Source organism: Thermobia domestica, chromosome 13 (assembly GCF_964235325.1).
Source record: "Thermobia domestica chromosome 13, izTheDome1.hap1.1, whole genome shotgun sequence".
Taxonomy (NCBI): domain Eukaryota; kingdom Metazoa; phylum Arthropoda; class Insecta; order Zygentoma; family Lepismatidae; genus Thermobia; species Thermobia domestica.
This window is the reverse complement of record NC_137466.1, coordinates 100825608-100842006: the sequence shown is the minus strand read 5'-3', so window position 1 is coordinate 100842006 and position 16399 is coordinate 100825608. Positions and strand designations below refer to the sequence as shown.

Genomic DNA, 16399 nt, shown 5'->3' with positions numbered 1-16399 from the left:
TAATATACTTTCATTGGTTTCAAATTTTCATTGTGTGTTTTTCAGTTTCTTCCTACATCAACTTATGAATCTTGTTTCGTCTCGGTTTTTGTTATTTCATTTTACCGAAACTAATACATGTGTAGTTTGAAATCAGAATTGCGCTCATGTTGTTAGCTAATTTTAGTATGGGAGAGAAGAAAGAGAGAGAGAGAGAGGGGTTCTCTTTACCTGACACAATTATGGGATAACAGGGTGTATATTGGGTGGCCTAACTGCACGGGTTAGCTGTCGCAATTTTTTTGATGCGGAGATTTCAACTAATTGTATCCCATTTAGTTCATGTAAATTTTTATTATAGTTTTACGGGACCAGAAAAGTTCCTTTGAGGATGGCCTGCATAGTTTTCATTACACCACTGCCTCTAATCAACATCTCTTTGTTTTTATCAAACGATCCGAGAAATTACACAAACTTCCCTTGAAAATATTTAGAAACCTCTTGACTGATTAAAACAAACAAGCTTAGCAGACACCATTCCAAAACTGTGACATCAAAAGTGGGTTGATGGTGTTATAAGCAATGATGGCACGGAAGTTTCTTAAAAGTTTTGTTGCGGTTATTGATCTAAGAACATTTTGAAAATCTAGTTGGAAAAATTAAAGTAAACTTAGAAGAAGCTGATACTGGAATTTTTATTGTGAACTTTTAGTATGACAGAGAAAATACACTGTCAGATGTATTACAAAATAGTACTAAAAGGTTGAATAACAATCTCATCCTTTTATGTGTGGAATAATAAAAAGGAATTATACTTTATTTCACATGTTATGCTTTTATGCTTTATATTTTAAAGTTATGTTTTGTTATGCTTTCAAAATATGTTTTACCTGGACCCTCAGACAACCAAAATCATGGTTAGGGTAGCAAACTTACCTCTCTGCTCTTTGTGTTTTGGAGTTACTCTAATATTCAGTATTATAATTCAGTATTCCGTTTCCTATGAAGTGTAAATGAATAGTTAATCTTGTGGTCTTGTAATCAAGGAAAACATTGGCCAATTTCCTTCTAAAACCCATTTCCAAGTTTAATTAGTAGACTTTAATGATATTAATAAATGTATCTGAAAAGGTGTTGGCAATTTCAAAAAAATGATTCAGAAGAACAATAATATGAAATGCCAACTTTTCATTACACCCAAATATTATAGGTGTATAAAAAAGGACTAAGATTTAAATTCTAAAGTTTTAATCCGATTTAAAAGTGTTATGGGTTGGAAACGGTTAATAGCATGCGAATGAAACGCATACAGTTCGAAAGGGGAAATGTTCAGGTTTTGGAGAGAAGCACATTAGGGATATACTAACTCGTCAGTTTTAGTCAATGTTTAAAGTATGAGAAGAATTCGACTACCGAATTCATGTGTCATTCGGCTTGAGAAAGCCACAAAGAACATCTGTGAACAGGAAACTAGATGTAACTACAATTATTTTGTATTTTGTGACAAATCTATATTGTTCTTTGAAAACCTGTACAGCACTTTGAATTCGGATATGTGTAGACCTATATGTGGATGGACTAGAACACACTCCCTTTCGAACTGTAAGTGTTTCATTTCAATTCGACTAACCATATTGAAGCTGCAGCACTTTGACATCAAATCAAAACTTTAGACAAACCCCAGTGGCGTATTTACGATTTTGTTTCGGGGAGGCTTTACTAGCTTTATTTATGGAAATGTGAAAGTTCTGCAAGATATTTCATTTACTTTAAAATAGTAAATAAAATCTCGGGAGCTTAAGCTCGGAAGCCCCCTTAAATACGCCACTGACACATCCTGTATAATAGGTGGACATAATTTAAACTTTACACACTAGAAACATCATACGTGTTTTTTTTTTTTTTTTTTTCCATTTTATAGTTGATAAATCTGTCCCGGTACTTTTAGTTTGGTTAGGAGACTGTTATGGAATCATGTTGTTTCTTATTGTTTAGTGTGAAGTTTATTTAAATTTATTTTCGTTACAAGTAAGAACAATAATTTAAATAATGGTTTTAATTTAGACTTTACAAAATTTACATACATGCATACAGAACACATAATTCAGTCTTTAAATTACACAATTTTCATTTGAAGTTTGTGCACTCATTCACAAAAGTTATGCATGATTAGTCAATGAATTCACTCTACATATACATACTACACTTTCTTTCCATATATACAATATATATACAATTATCCTTCTTCCATATACACAGTCAGTGATAGCTATACCTGTACATGCATGCAAAGTAATACTGTATTTAGTTTTGGTGAAACATTTATTTTTGTGAATGAGTAACATCCATTTTTTTTTAACTTTAGTAGTTTCTTGCATTTGTTTAACGGGCTGTGAAGTTTTCATTACCAGTTGCCCACAAAACATTTCTTATTCTTTTTTTTTTAAATATTTTATTAACATAGCGCCATCAATGATCTTATTGTTTCCAGCCATACTAGTCTGCGGTATTACAAAAAACGTGTTGCTAAGCAACAAAATAGTAAACTAATTCTTACAATACTTTTGATAATGTAATATTTTAGGATTTAGTATTGTTAGGAATACGCTCAAACGTGTTGCTAAGCAACAAAATAGTAAACTAATTCTTACAATACTTTTGATAATGTAATATTTTAGGATTTAGTATTGTTATGAATACGCTCATTGCTGGCACTATGTTAATAATAACGTTTTAACAATCTTAAAGCACACTTCATCTTTGACACATATTGCTTTACTTAATTATAATTCATTCACAATACATTGTTATGAAGGAATTGAACGTAGAAGGAACTGAAGGGTGTAGTCGAAAAAGTTTATAACCAATTAGAACCAAAGTATTGGATAAAGATGTTTGACGTTATAAATTAATATACAAACTCGCATCTTTCAACGACGTATTTTACTCTATTCTTTATTTAACCCTAGATAACTAGACTTATTTTTTGTCATCTAATACTAAACTGGGTGAAAATTCACCCATTTTTTAACCCTTTTTCCTCTAGGTATGATTTACTTTATTTGAAGCTAATAATTATATTTTAATATGGATATAGTATTTATTCTACTCACAGACAATTTTTTGGTAAATACGTAATGTCAAAGGGAACCAAGGGCGCCGATTTCTCTGTAAATTTGGAGGGGGGGAGCATTCAGAAGCAGAAGGTATATATATGAAGATTTTAAGACAAATTGCACTCAAATTATGCCAAATATCATATACTCATAAATACAATAGGAGACTCATATTAACTTCGGGGGCGTCCGGGCCTCCTTGCCCCCGCAGGATCGGCGCCCTTGAAGGGAACCTGTTTAAAAGATACATGAAGAAAAAATCCCACTTTCACCACAAAACCATTAGTCAGCATTTGTCTGTTCGCTAATAAGACTTTTATGCTTTACCCAAAACGTTTATAAAACTGAAAAAAAATCAATAACTTTTCATTGTGTGTATTTTATTTCTTTCGACATATATTCAAATATACTTTTACGCGCCTTTGGCGTGGGAGACCTGGGTTCGATTCCCGGCGGGAGCTCAGGTGGCTCGGATTCCACGTTAATCAGTAGGTCCACGTCTCATATAGCCTCGCTGCTGAAAGGGACGCTAAACTAAAATCAATTCAAAAAATTCAAATATACTTTTTGACAATAAGTGAGAAGGTGCGTTTGAGAAAACTGTTGGACTTTGTCTTTATATTCAATACTAGGCTGGGTGAAAATTCACCCATTTTTTTCTTTAAAAAATTAAAGTGCACATAAAGAAAATACGTATTTATTTATTGACTACATGTTAATATTGCAGCATACGATTGGTGACTACGTGTTATGCAGTCATTGAAATGTGTCATTAATTCAATTTTTGTTACCCAGAGTTGCTTAATAAAAAGTAACGCAAACCTAGACTGGGTGAAAAATCACCCATCCCCCTGTATTTGACGCTGAACCAAATCTCAAAACACTGTTCTCAACACTAGGTCACATACTGCACAAGAAGAAAGGAGAATACCAGGAGCTTACATGAAACAAGATGATGATACCCTATACTAGTACGCTATGTAAGCAAACTTTGAGTAAACTTTCACCCAGTCTAGTAATCTAGGGTTTAAGGACGTGTTAATGATTGTTACCAGGCCTGAACTAGCACCTAGACAGAGTAGGGCGGAGCCTGGGGAGATATGCAGCTTTCCAGGAGGCATATTTGGCTCCCTCTTCGCTGCCTTATATTTTCATTTATTGTACTAGAAATTTTTCATGTAAGCATTCCTGTATCACAAATACAGTAATGTAATATGCTTTTCTTTTCGACTGGTCCCTCTGCATAAATTTGTGTTATATAATGAGATTTTTTATAGCCGTGATTAAATACTGGATCCATTGTCGATGACAATTTAATACACAACATTCTAATTTACAACACAGGGCATATTTTTGGGGGACAGTTCGGGAAGTATAGCTTAGTACGCCAGTATGTGTTAATGCGATCCTAAATATTACAATGATTCATTTTTTTTTAAAAAAAAGCGCTAAAGGTACATTTTGAATATAATAAGGGTACTAAGCTTTTCCAATCACACCCTTCAATTGTTTTCAGATTTTAACTTATGATAATAAACTTATATAACATGGTAATTATGATGTAATTATAGTTACATTTATAGTATTTGTTTGTTTGTTTGTGAGAATGTATTATAGTAAATATTAACAGACAAAATATTGGATATGAAGATTTAAGGTTGTTCACATATCCTACAGGTGAATTTTGTGTTACAAGATTCCGTCACCCTTTATGACATGGCATCATATTTAACCATTATTTCATATCTTAGACTAATTTAATGTCATCTATTAAAAAACAAAGAGACATGAGAGTATTAAAGCATAGCTTCTCAGAGGTTTCAATATTTGTTATTAGAGGTAGAGTTATATGTTAAGGGTTTCAATATTTGTTATTAAAGGTATATGTGCATGCCTGGGTATATGATAAAGTTAATGATACGGGCAGAAGGACAAGTGTGCTGTTCTTTTAAACAAGCATCAATGTATGGCAATATAATAATTATGGCGTTAATGTTTGTTTATATGACTTGCTCAGACTTTAGAAAATATGATGGAAAATTAAGGGCTTTTATTACTTTGAAACTATGTTAAGGGACAACGTTTATGTCGTTTGAAGGCGACGATGCTCCGAGCTCCTTAGAAAATGAGAGGACTGAGGCGTTGCCACGTTTTGTAGGTCTTGTTAAGAAAGAGAAGGAGATATATTTGTCACCTGCCCACTTTGTAGTACGTCTCCGTAGCCACACCTTCTCACCACACGACAACGTCGCGTCATAATCTTTGTTTCATTCACCTAGCCCACAGGGTTGCCACATTTCCAAAGCAAATTATGGGGCGTTTACACTTGGTCGATTTAGTCGCACTACTAAATCAATTTAGTCGCGCGACTAAATCGACTCGCTGCATTTGCCACTAAATCAAAGCAACTAGGCCGAATCAGATCGATGGATGTGTTCAATTATTTCAACCACAGAAAATAGAACGTCTTTCAATTCAGTTGCCAGTCGATTAGTCGCCTTCGATCAACAAGCGATTAAGTTGAAGTCCCGTTTACACGGTCGATTAAGTTGAAAGTGACGTCAATTTAACTGAATCGAACGCAAATCGACTAAGTGTAAACGCCCCATTATCGGAACGCTCCATGCGGTTTCCCACCCTTTCCAAATCAAAATGTACAGACACTTGATGCAGTTATTGGGCGCGAGGAGAATGTACCAGTGTTTCTTTTTCTGTAACAATGTAATCCAAATCTTTTTATAGTCAAGAGTGAACCATATATATGTAAGTGATAAAAGGAATGTTTGGATTTGGCTGTAGTATGCCGTCCAGTAGCGATGCTATGTAAGACGTGAACCTACAGCATAATACGAGATCCGAACTACATGAGCTCACGCCGGGAATTGAACCTTGGTCTCCTGCACCAAAGACATGTATCCTATCCACATAGTCAAGAGAGAGCTCGATAAAAGAAAAATGAGACAATTTAAATCACATAGGTCCTCATGGCGCACGGTAGCGTTGATTGATCATACGACATCATAAGACGCCCCCGAACGTGACTTATTATTATCAATATTATCTAAGAGTTACTAACTCCTTCAATACATATGAAAGTCGGGATATTTTCAAGTCCCGACAGAGCCACGTCGGGACGCGGAACATTTTATCCGAAATCGGGAATATACCTTCAAAATCGATACGAGTAGCAACCTCACTAGCCTCAACGCCATGTCCCATGGTTTAGTTCATGTAGCGTAATGTCGCTTCTTCAACTAGTAAGGGCATGATTCTAAATTCTGTTCCACATTTGAGATAGACGTTTTACTCATTGCAGGGTAACAATACGACGAACTTTAATATAAAGAAATTTTTAGATTTCACGAAAAGATTTATATTAGTCATCGAATCTTTTAACAGCATAGCGAGAAAGTACACTTACATCTGAATATGTTGTGTTAGTTTGGAATATTTTCGCTTCCCTCCTCTCCTCCTTCCCCAAAGCAAAACCTGAAATGACTCCACTGTATATGTTTCCCAATCTATTAATGAGAAGTAATATGCATATTTACAATGTAGAACATAGATTTCTAATAACATACCCACGTCCGTCTCTATCTTGGGTAAATTGACAACGTGAGAGGAGATCAGTGCAGAGAATCGTGAATCTAACCAAATTTTCGTCACGAGCTTGTGAGAAGTGAGGAGTGAACTCTCGTCGCTACACCTTTGTCCTCAGATAACCACTTCGTCTTGACATTGAAGTCATTTGCTTTATTTTTCGTTCTACCCAGACATTTCCTGCATACCTTTCCATACACAAATTTTGGGCAATGCTAGTAGCGTTTCTTCGCTTTTTCGCAAACTCCGTATGTCTTCAAGACTTTATGAGTTCTTTTCTGTGCAACTTTCAATTAAACCACCCATATAATATGATTTTCTTCTGCCTAGAAATATTTTACCGTTACTATCCCTCCTTTCTGCATTTACCGTTTACATTTCAGATCTTTTAGCACCAAAACTAGCCGCCTCTTATACTTCCTACTCTGTAACTTCTATTTTTCATGTCCTGAAACTTCTGTATTTCCATCCTATGTATATTTCGTTTCAAATAATATTATTGCCTTCGTCTTTTAAGTGCTATTTTAATCCTACATTCTTCAACCATTACAATAACATTGGATTCAAAAGCTGCAATGCAAAAATACTTAATTCCATCTCTAACTGTTTCCCTTTCCTACCCAAACTTTTACTTATATATATACTTATATGCAATAATGTCGGTGAGAATCAATTTTCTTGTCGAACAATTCTTGCAATTACACTATCACCTTTCTCTTGAAGATTAGTTTATATTGTAAGCTTCTTGTGAGTTGTAGATCTTCCTATTCTTTTCTAACGTTCTTTGGTACCTAAATGAAAATGCCCAGTTCACATAGCCATAAATATGTCTAGTTAAATGAACACTAAATACACTTCCTTTTCTTCCCCTTAAAAATCTTGAAGTAAATTGAAGTAAATTTGACGTAAATTGACATCTCTGTTAGAGTTTAGTGAGTTATGCTTGAGCATTGTTTAAAGTATCGGACAAAGTGTTGATTGTGAATAATCGGACAAAATGTTGAGGAATGCTAAGAGCAAATGAAGGGCGTTACTATGTAATATAAATACTGTAGTATATATTTGGTTGATGATTGGAATGGAGTATGACTGGCCACAGGTGCCTCTGGCGGGGGGACAGGGGGTCGCGTCCCCCTAAATATTTTGAGCACGAGGTAAATGGATCAACGCTGAAAGTATTTAGATCTATATAGAAGAAGTAAAAACATAGGCAGAACAAATTAAAGTTATGTCTGTTCTTAAGCATTAGGTTAATATGATTAGAATGTTCGGCTGCACAGAGAAAAATCCGTTCTCCGGACAGCGGTATTTTGTTCAAATATACGGTATCCTCTTGCTTACTATAGAAATCAATACGGAGCATACGTTATCCGTATACTACATAGGCACTGCCCTTTGATGTTACATCATGCCGTTGTAGAATGTCTGACATCTAACAGTTTTCCGTATATCACATGCATATACTTATGTTACCTTCGTCAGCTATATGTTATATACGTCCATTTGTATGTGAGATCCTGACCGCCTACATGGTTTCATACGGAAAGTACGTATAGATGGAACACTTATACAGAAAGTATTATCAAACATGTGTTTTCAGTTATACGTCTGCTGTACGTTAAGTCCAAAAACTACAGGAATTACGCATGTAACTTATCTTTTTAAGTAGGCCACCTACAATTTTCTTTTTTCAGTGTGAAGTGTGTCATTTTCAAAGAAGGATTTTTTTTTAAAGTTACGCTACTTGGTTAGTCAAAGTAGTCTCGGTTGCAGGCACACATTTTTTTCATTGCTTAATCAGCAACAATGGGTTTCCATGGCGAGAAAGACTAGAGAAGGGAAAGAAATTATGTATAGAAAGTTTATCTGCGAATTAAGAAGGAAAATGTACAAAGACGAAGGTGACAAGAGTATTTAAAAATATAGAGAAATTTGAATATTATATATGAGAGTAAATTTCAATGCGAATACTGAACAAAGGCAGCAAGGGACAACTACTATGACGATATAGAAATTAAAGATAGAAATAAGTGTTTAATGAGCGAATTGAGTATCAGGAAGATGGAAAGCATACATTGAGGAGCCGGATGACAGCAAGAATAAACTGTACATCTTAGACATTAAAACGAAAAACTAAGTAAACGAGGACAAGCTCAAAAACACAGCGAAATGAAGAACAAAAAGGTAGATAATATACCTTTTGAGTTTATTAAAAACACAAAAGAAGAATGAAAATCAAAAATTCGTAATTCGCAATCAAATCAAGTGTCATCGTAAGACTTCTTTCAGAGAGTTAAGATTTTGTTAGCTAAAAAAACTTAAATATATGAGGACTACAAAACTACACTGCAGGAAATGTGTTTAAGAACACTGAGCAGGAGTTAACTGGTAGGAATATCAAGGTGAAGAAATTACCTAAGAAACATATTATATATAAACTTAGTTTTTTTCGCTAAATAGTCTACCAGTGATGGAAGAAAATTATGATGAATTGTGTTGCTAAAGGTAGAAAGAGCGGATGCCATTAGTAAAGTAGATCCTAGTTTACTCATAATTTTGACATAACTTTAGTTGGGGTCTACTAGCATTCTAGTTTTCTTTGTCCCCCCTCCAATTTTAACGTGCCAGAGATGCCCATGTAAGTGGCTCAGGATATTTGTAATTGGATGTGAACCAAAAATGGCTATTGACATTTTAAGTAGAAGAACCAAGTGTGGTTGTTCATATTTTAGGTGTACGATAATGTCAGGTGTGGCTTATGTTATAGGAATAGTTTTTGGGATACAGGAAGGTTCCTATTTAATGGATGTAGTGGTGTAAATCAATTAAAAGTTGACAGTGAAAACGTTGTGTCTACATTAATTGCTAGTTTATTTGGGATGGTTAGTTAAAAGTAAATACCTTTTGCTTGTAAAATATATGGACTACCTAACAAAGGGCGCAATCTAACGGCAAAGAATCTACGTGTAAAGATATGATGTAACAGATAGAAGGTTGAAGTCCAAAAGAGTTTTATGTATGGTTCTTGAACGAATTCAGAAACGAAACTTAATAATTTGTAAATTACAAGCAGACATTAAGGAATTGAAAGCTAAACAAACAGAATCAAAATAGCTATACATTGAGGGACCTAGGTACGCCATAAAGGATGAATCAACGAGCTAAAGATTCGTCGTCATTTTGTTCTCTGAGTTAGACAAACGAAGGTCCAATTAAATGCAAGAGATATAGAAAATAATCTATAACAGGACAGTGTCCAGCTTATGGGAACGTTATTTCCGCTGCACTGAGTTACATCCCTTGGCATCAGCATGTGTAGTAAGATCCGCACAGACAGAAAAGAAACATTTGAATTTGGGAGAAAGTAACTGGTTGGTTGACTGGTGTTTAACGTGCCATTCAAACATCAAGACCATCTAAGATTGGACCTGCTATTTAAAGCGAGAGCCGAATCTCTACTCGGGTTTATATTCAAGGCTAGTATCCGCACCGAGCATTGAATCTGGAATCATGTGCAGAAAAATCACGAGTGTTAGCGAATCGATGACGGAAAGGCACAACAGTTTGTTTAGTTTCGAAAAATATCAACTCAGTTTCGCTTCACATTATGAAATGGTAGACTTACAAACTACATAAATTCAATACTGAAATTGGGAGCAGTAAATCTGTAACTTCCGGTTGCAAGAGAGGGATAATGTCAGAGATGGAATCTGCTCCTCGGACGCTGAATCCATATCTAAAACAGTTTCTCGTTTCCTCTTACATTTATTGCTATATATAAAAATCAATATTGAAACCGAAAGATTCTGGTTTCAGTAAAAGAACAATAGCTGGGATGAAAAACATATTCTTGGGATCCTGAATCCATATCAAAAAGCCATTTCTCGTGACCTGTAAGTGTTTTATTATTATTATTATTATTATTATTATTATTATTATTATTATTATTATTATTATTATTATTATTATTATTATTATTATTATTATTATTATTATTATTATTATTATTGCTATCAGTGTTAAAACCAAAAACCATAGATTCGAATGAGCGAACTCGTCGTATCTATCAAATACATTTCTACAGTATCTATTTTTTTAAATTATAGTTTCAATTTATATTACAAGTAAATGTAAGACTAATGATGACATGCATTATCGTCATTATTATTCAACTTCGTACGCTATAATGAAAATTAAAGATAGCAACTAGGCATAAAGCTGAATAATATTCATCGGGGTATGGCTTATGCTGATGATGTAAATCTGATAGGTGATGATAGGAGTACACTAGAAAGAAATGCAGATGCATTATTGAAAGCTTGCTGGGACATGGGTTTAGAAGTAAGTACAGAAAAAATAAATACATGGAAACTGTAATACTGCAAATTATGGATGCATCAAAAATATTAAATAATACTTACGACAAAGTGGAAGTTTCTAAATAATTAGGATCGATATTAACAGACTAAAATCATGACCACAAAGAAACTGAATCTCGACTGAAAGCAGGAATTTGTGTTATTATTCAGTTCAAATATTTTGTCGTAGGAAATTTTGTCGAGGAATTTGAGGCTTAAAATATATAAAACGATAATCATGCTTGTTGTGTTATATGGTTGCGAAACATGGTCACTCACTCTGATGGAAGAACGCAAATTGAAAGTATTTGGCAATAAAATCCTGAGACGAATGTCCGGACCCAATAGGAACGGAAATGGGGAATGGGGGAAACTTCATAACTAAGAACTACATAATTTATACTTTTTACAAAACATTGTTAAGGTCATCAAGTCTAGGAGACTCAGTAAGCAAGATATGTAGCCAGAATGGGAGAAGGTAGGAACGCTTGCAAAGTTTTTACTCGAAAACCAGTCAAAAAACATCCATTAGGTTGACCTAAGTGCAGATGGGAGGATAATATTACGATGGAACTCGCAGAAATAGAAGTACAAAGTAGAAACTGGATTCAGTTGGCTAAGGACAGAAATCAATGAAGAGTTCTTGTAAACGTGGCATTGAACCGCCGGGTTCCACAGGCCATATGGTTAGTTAGTTAGTTGATGAGATGATGAGTGTGTTTGAGTAAAACAATGTGTACTGTGTTTGAGTACAATTCCATTCTCTGCTTTCTATTTTTTGTAAAATGAATGATTCAAGATATTACTTCCGGTGACCTGCTTATTCGTAGGTACTTGTCATTGTTACTAATGTTATCATCTTACCTGTCAGTCCTTCACTTATGCTAAATGTTTTCAACAACCAAGAAGCGTTTATAATGCACATGAATGTATAAAAGCATGCATTAACACCTGAGTGAACACAAGAGCAGCTTCTTGTCGTATCTGTCTTGTAGGTGATACTGATTGGTTCTAACTTCACGTAACAAACTCTTTGGTAAGGCACAGCTCGTACCTCGCTCGTGGCACTCACTTTAAATACATCATCTTCAACTTTTTTTTTTTATTTCTCCCATTGCTTGTAAGCCCTTATGTTTTCAAACTTTTGTTACCGAGAAATCGCGATGTCAATTCTCAGCATATAAAACTTGATCTAATTTACCAAAAATGTGCATTCTTTGAGCTTGGTCATCTCGTATTGTGTCAGTGAATGCGAGTTCTGGAATTGTCGTGTAAACACATTCCCAAGTTAAACGTTCTTTACTTTTACAACGATGTGATAACTCTAAATTGTATGATCTTAACTGATCAATTTCAGACAACAATCTTGAATACCCAAAATTATGTATTTTTTGTTTAAAAACATTTAAAAAATATGTATACAAAATCCGATCTCCTTTATTGATTATACGTAACTTTTCTTGTTCATCTGGTGTCAAACTCTGTTTCATTACCTCTGGTCTTGCATTAAGAGTGAAAAATGCAATATCTTCAAATGACCAATTCATAAGTTCTTTTAAAAAAATTAAAGATGCTTCCATATATTCTGCAATCATCACCAAATCAAAAAAGTCGTCCATTTCCTGCACAAAATCCAGGACAACGGAGGAATTACGAAGATAATTTTCATCCATACCCATATCAAACAGCATTTGGTTAAACCCTAGTTTCTTAGCAAATCTTTTTAGGCTAGCGGCAGATTCAATTGGCATCGTTAACATTTTGTTCAAGGTCATTCTATAAACCTTACTTAATCCATAGTATGAAAAGAGAGATTCATATTGATCAGCTGGATCTCGAACTATAGTCACTTTCGCGAAATCGTCATACATGACTTCCCTAACAGTCGTTATATTTAGGCGAGAATGATGTGCAAATATATTGTATTTGCCATCAGAAGTTCTAACACTTTCTCCAATCATTTCTGCATTGAATGGCTGCGGATGGCCGAGATAGTTACCTTTCTCAGGAAGAACAAAGGTTAAATGATTTTTGTAACCAAACCTCATGAGAATATTCTGCACAGTACTACTCGCACATTTATGGGTTTTCAAGAAAAATATATTACACCTCTTCTTTCCTAAATCAAAGCTCCTGAAAAAAACAAGTAAATAAATCATATTTCATTATGGTAACTGGAATAAACATCTGATAGGAATTATTGCAAGAAGGAAATACCAGACTTCAAACAATCTTGTTTTACATTTTATTCTTCGCTTTCTTTTCATTTACTTGTTCTGTTTACCCTATTAATTTGTCTCAATATAAAGTTGTTTTTCTTAAGATTGAATTGTCCATGTTGCACACTCTCTTTAGGACTTAAGAGGCCCACTCACGGTCCATGGTTTGCGCAAACAAGGCTGTTTGTGCAAACAGTTTGACCGTGTGTGGCGATGTATGAACTGTTTGCGCAAACGTTTGTGCAAACATTTTCCACATCGAACTCGTTCGAAAATTGTTTACACGAACATGATGTTTGCGCAAACACGTGGACCGTGTATGGGCATGTTTGTGCAAACACGAGCTTTATTTCCGAGGAAGCCTAGTGTACAGACGCTTATTTCTTGCGCTATGGCGTCAATGAATAGGAATCAAGAATTCTGTCGAGAATTTATTGACCTTTATCGAAATTTGCCTGAACTGTGGAAGGTAAAGAGTGAAGATTATAAAAACAGGAATTTGAAAAATGCGGCATATGAGAAGTTATTGCAGATTTCAGATGAGAAACGACATGGCCTTGTGTTGGCTTCACACGGCGTCCAATTGGCATTGAGCGGTGCTGACAGTTCGCGACAAGCAGTTATGCACGCTGTCTTCTCGCGCTACTGCGAATCTTGACAATATCACAGGCGCTACTTAGAAATATTGTACTAGCACATTAACTGCTCACTTTACCAAGTAGAGAAAAGAATTACGAACAAATACGTGAAAACTACATCTTTCTATGTCAACTGGTTGTCATGATAGACGCTTTGAAAGGTTTCCATATAAAACAATTAGTAAAACGAGCGTTGAGTCCCGCGTCTAATTTCCAGTGGATTTTGTTTCGATTTGCAAATAGAACTCACAACTTTTATTACAGGATAATCAGGGGTGTGGCCAGCAAGTTGTTCTAGGAGAACATTACTTTCAGGGGGAGGCAAGCTTTTCACATACTAAAACCAGAACAAATTACCTCTTTCACAACATGAAAGCATTTTAACTTACCATACATACATACATACTATGCGCATATTATATTTTCACAATGCTTCCTTATCAAAAGACGGATCGTGACAGTACTGAAGTTAAAAACCGGAAAATGAAATGAAATCTTTGAGTTTTACGTCCCACGGTTATGCCGGTTAGACTAAAGGAGACGGTGATGATGAGTAATGAATGAAATGGTGGAATGAAGAAAGTGGGAGGAAACGGGAGAACCCCGAGAAAACCCACGCACGCGGTGTTTGTCCACCACAAAGGTTAAAAACCGGAGTGCAAAAGATGAATCAATAAGCTATTCATAAGAAAATAAATGCTGTTTATAGCAGTCTGTTTATCTGACTTTGTGTTTATGTAGGTTAAAATACTAAAGAGGAAAAAAAACGAAAAAATATTAACTCCGATATTATTATGCAATAATATAGTACTGAGTTCACAGTGCACCCAGTTAGGGAAATGAGAATATAAAGCATATGATTAATTTTAGTTGATTCAATTAGGTATAGAAACCGTATTGATGATGATTGATTTTTTTAAAAAAATTCATATTTTATTATAAAGTCCTTCATTTGCATTAACTGTTAAATAAGTTTATTATACATATACCAGACGAACCTCATTTTGGAGCTGGAAATAGTTCGGAAAGACAGAGCCCCCTTTTCCCCCGTGGCTACATACCTTTGCAATCTTTGCCATCATCGTAAGAATAAAGCATGGGACGTTTGTAATTTGTTTTAAAATTTACTTCAAGATAGACCCTTTCTTATTCGACAGAAGGAACGCAGTATGTTTTCTGTTTCTTTTTTTCTTTCACGTTCCACTGCCTTATGTGCGACTTTTCTCCTAGGGAATCAAAAGCATCAGGCGTCTGAATGGTGTCATAAATTATCGTAACCCAAAACAAACTCGAGCATATCGAGTTGCTTAGGAATCAGATGGATTACTTTCGTGGCACCTACACGAAGAACAAGGGTGCTACTTGTTATGAAAACGGAGAAGGAAAGAAAGGGGCTAGTGTAGAATTCATCAGTGTCTCGTTGCTTTCTTTCGTAGTAGTTCGTTTATTCTCCAAAATTATAGTTGACAATGTCTTTTAAGCATACCGAGTACAGCAGAAGTTTTATTTTCTGTCTTCCTTTTTTTCTTTTTCTTTCAAGTGCTACGAAGTCAAGCTCGAAGAATTATTTTTTGTGCTTACAGTTTTTGGAACCCATAAAAATAAATTTACAAGAGTCAGATTCAGACAAAGACGAAATATTAACTGACATAGATGATAGTGAAAGTAGTGTTGAAGACAAGTGTTTAGCATTTTCACTGGAAAAGTTAACATGTAAGTAATTTAGTTGCTATATATACTTCTAGGATGCACAGTCAAAATTCTTGAGTTTGCTGGAATAGTACATCTACATTGTGAATAATGTTGCCAATGTATGTGTCATAATCAACCACTCTTTCATCCACACCCTCTTCTTTCTTTTTGGTTTCGCGGATATTTCCGCTTCCAAAGCACAAGCAATTACTATCGCTAAACAAGCTGCTTCAGTGGACATGCTTACGCGATTAAACTCAAAATTGAACTGAAGTTTGTGCAAACAGTTGTATCGTGTGTGGCCGAGTGTTTGCGCAAACACGATGTTTGCGCAAACCGTGGACCGTGAGTGGGCCCTATTACGTTTTAGATCCACGCATTCGTCGCTGATCATTGATGTATTTTATATTTTATTGATGTTTCTAACGTTTCACATTGTTTCGTTTGATAGTAACTTTGTTCTTAATTCGAAAGCTAAATGTTTTCAATTCAAGTAGTTGCATGTGAATTCATATATATGTTTCTTCGTATCTGACTTTAATAAACCACGATGAATATAAAATGTGAAATGCGTATTATATTCTAGTGTGCAGTGACATTATAGACAAGTTTATGTTGAGAACGTAATAATGCACAGACAGCATTATATGGTATGCCTTATGTCTCTGCTTTCTTTGGGAGGGGGAAAAGAGGAAGGGCAAAGATACCTTCCTTGCTCTGAAAAGTTAAAACTAGTACGACAAATCTAATTTTAAAAAGAGAAAAAAAATTATGCACAAAATTCAATACAGCTGCGT

At 34.9% G+C, this 16399-nt stretch overlaps 1 protein-coding gene across 4 annotated transcripts in view; it reads right to left on the bottom strand.

Moving 5' to 3' along the window:
• LOC145668396 (galactose-3-O-sulfotransferase 2-like) overlaps window positions 1-16399 on the bottom strand; it is a 134015-nt gene that overhangs the window by 36535 nt on the left and 81081 nt on the right. For 2 of the 4 annotated variants that reach the window (XM_081736186.1, XM_081736188.1), the window contains one exon: window positions 1856-13186. The exons of the other annotated variants lie outside the window; for them this stretch is intronic. In XM_081736186.1, the coding sequence (XP_081592312.1) occupies window positions 12220-13186 (967 nt within the window). In that variant the 3' untranslated portion in view covers window positions 1856-12219. Of the gene's footprint in view, window positions 1-1855; window positions 13187-16399 lie in introns of those variants that run through there. 4 annotated transcript variants of the gene reach the window in all.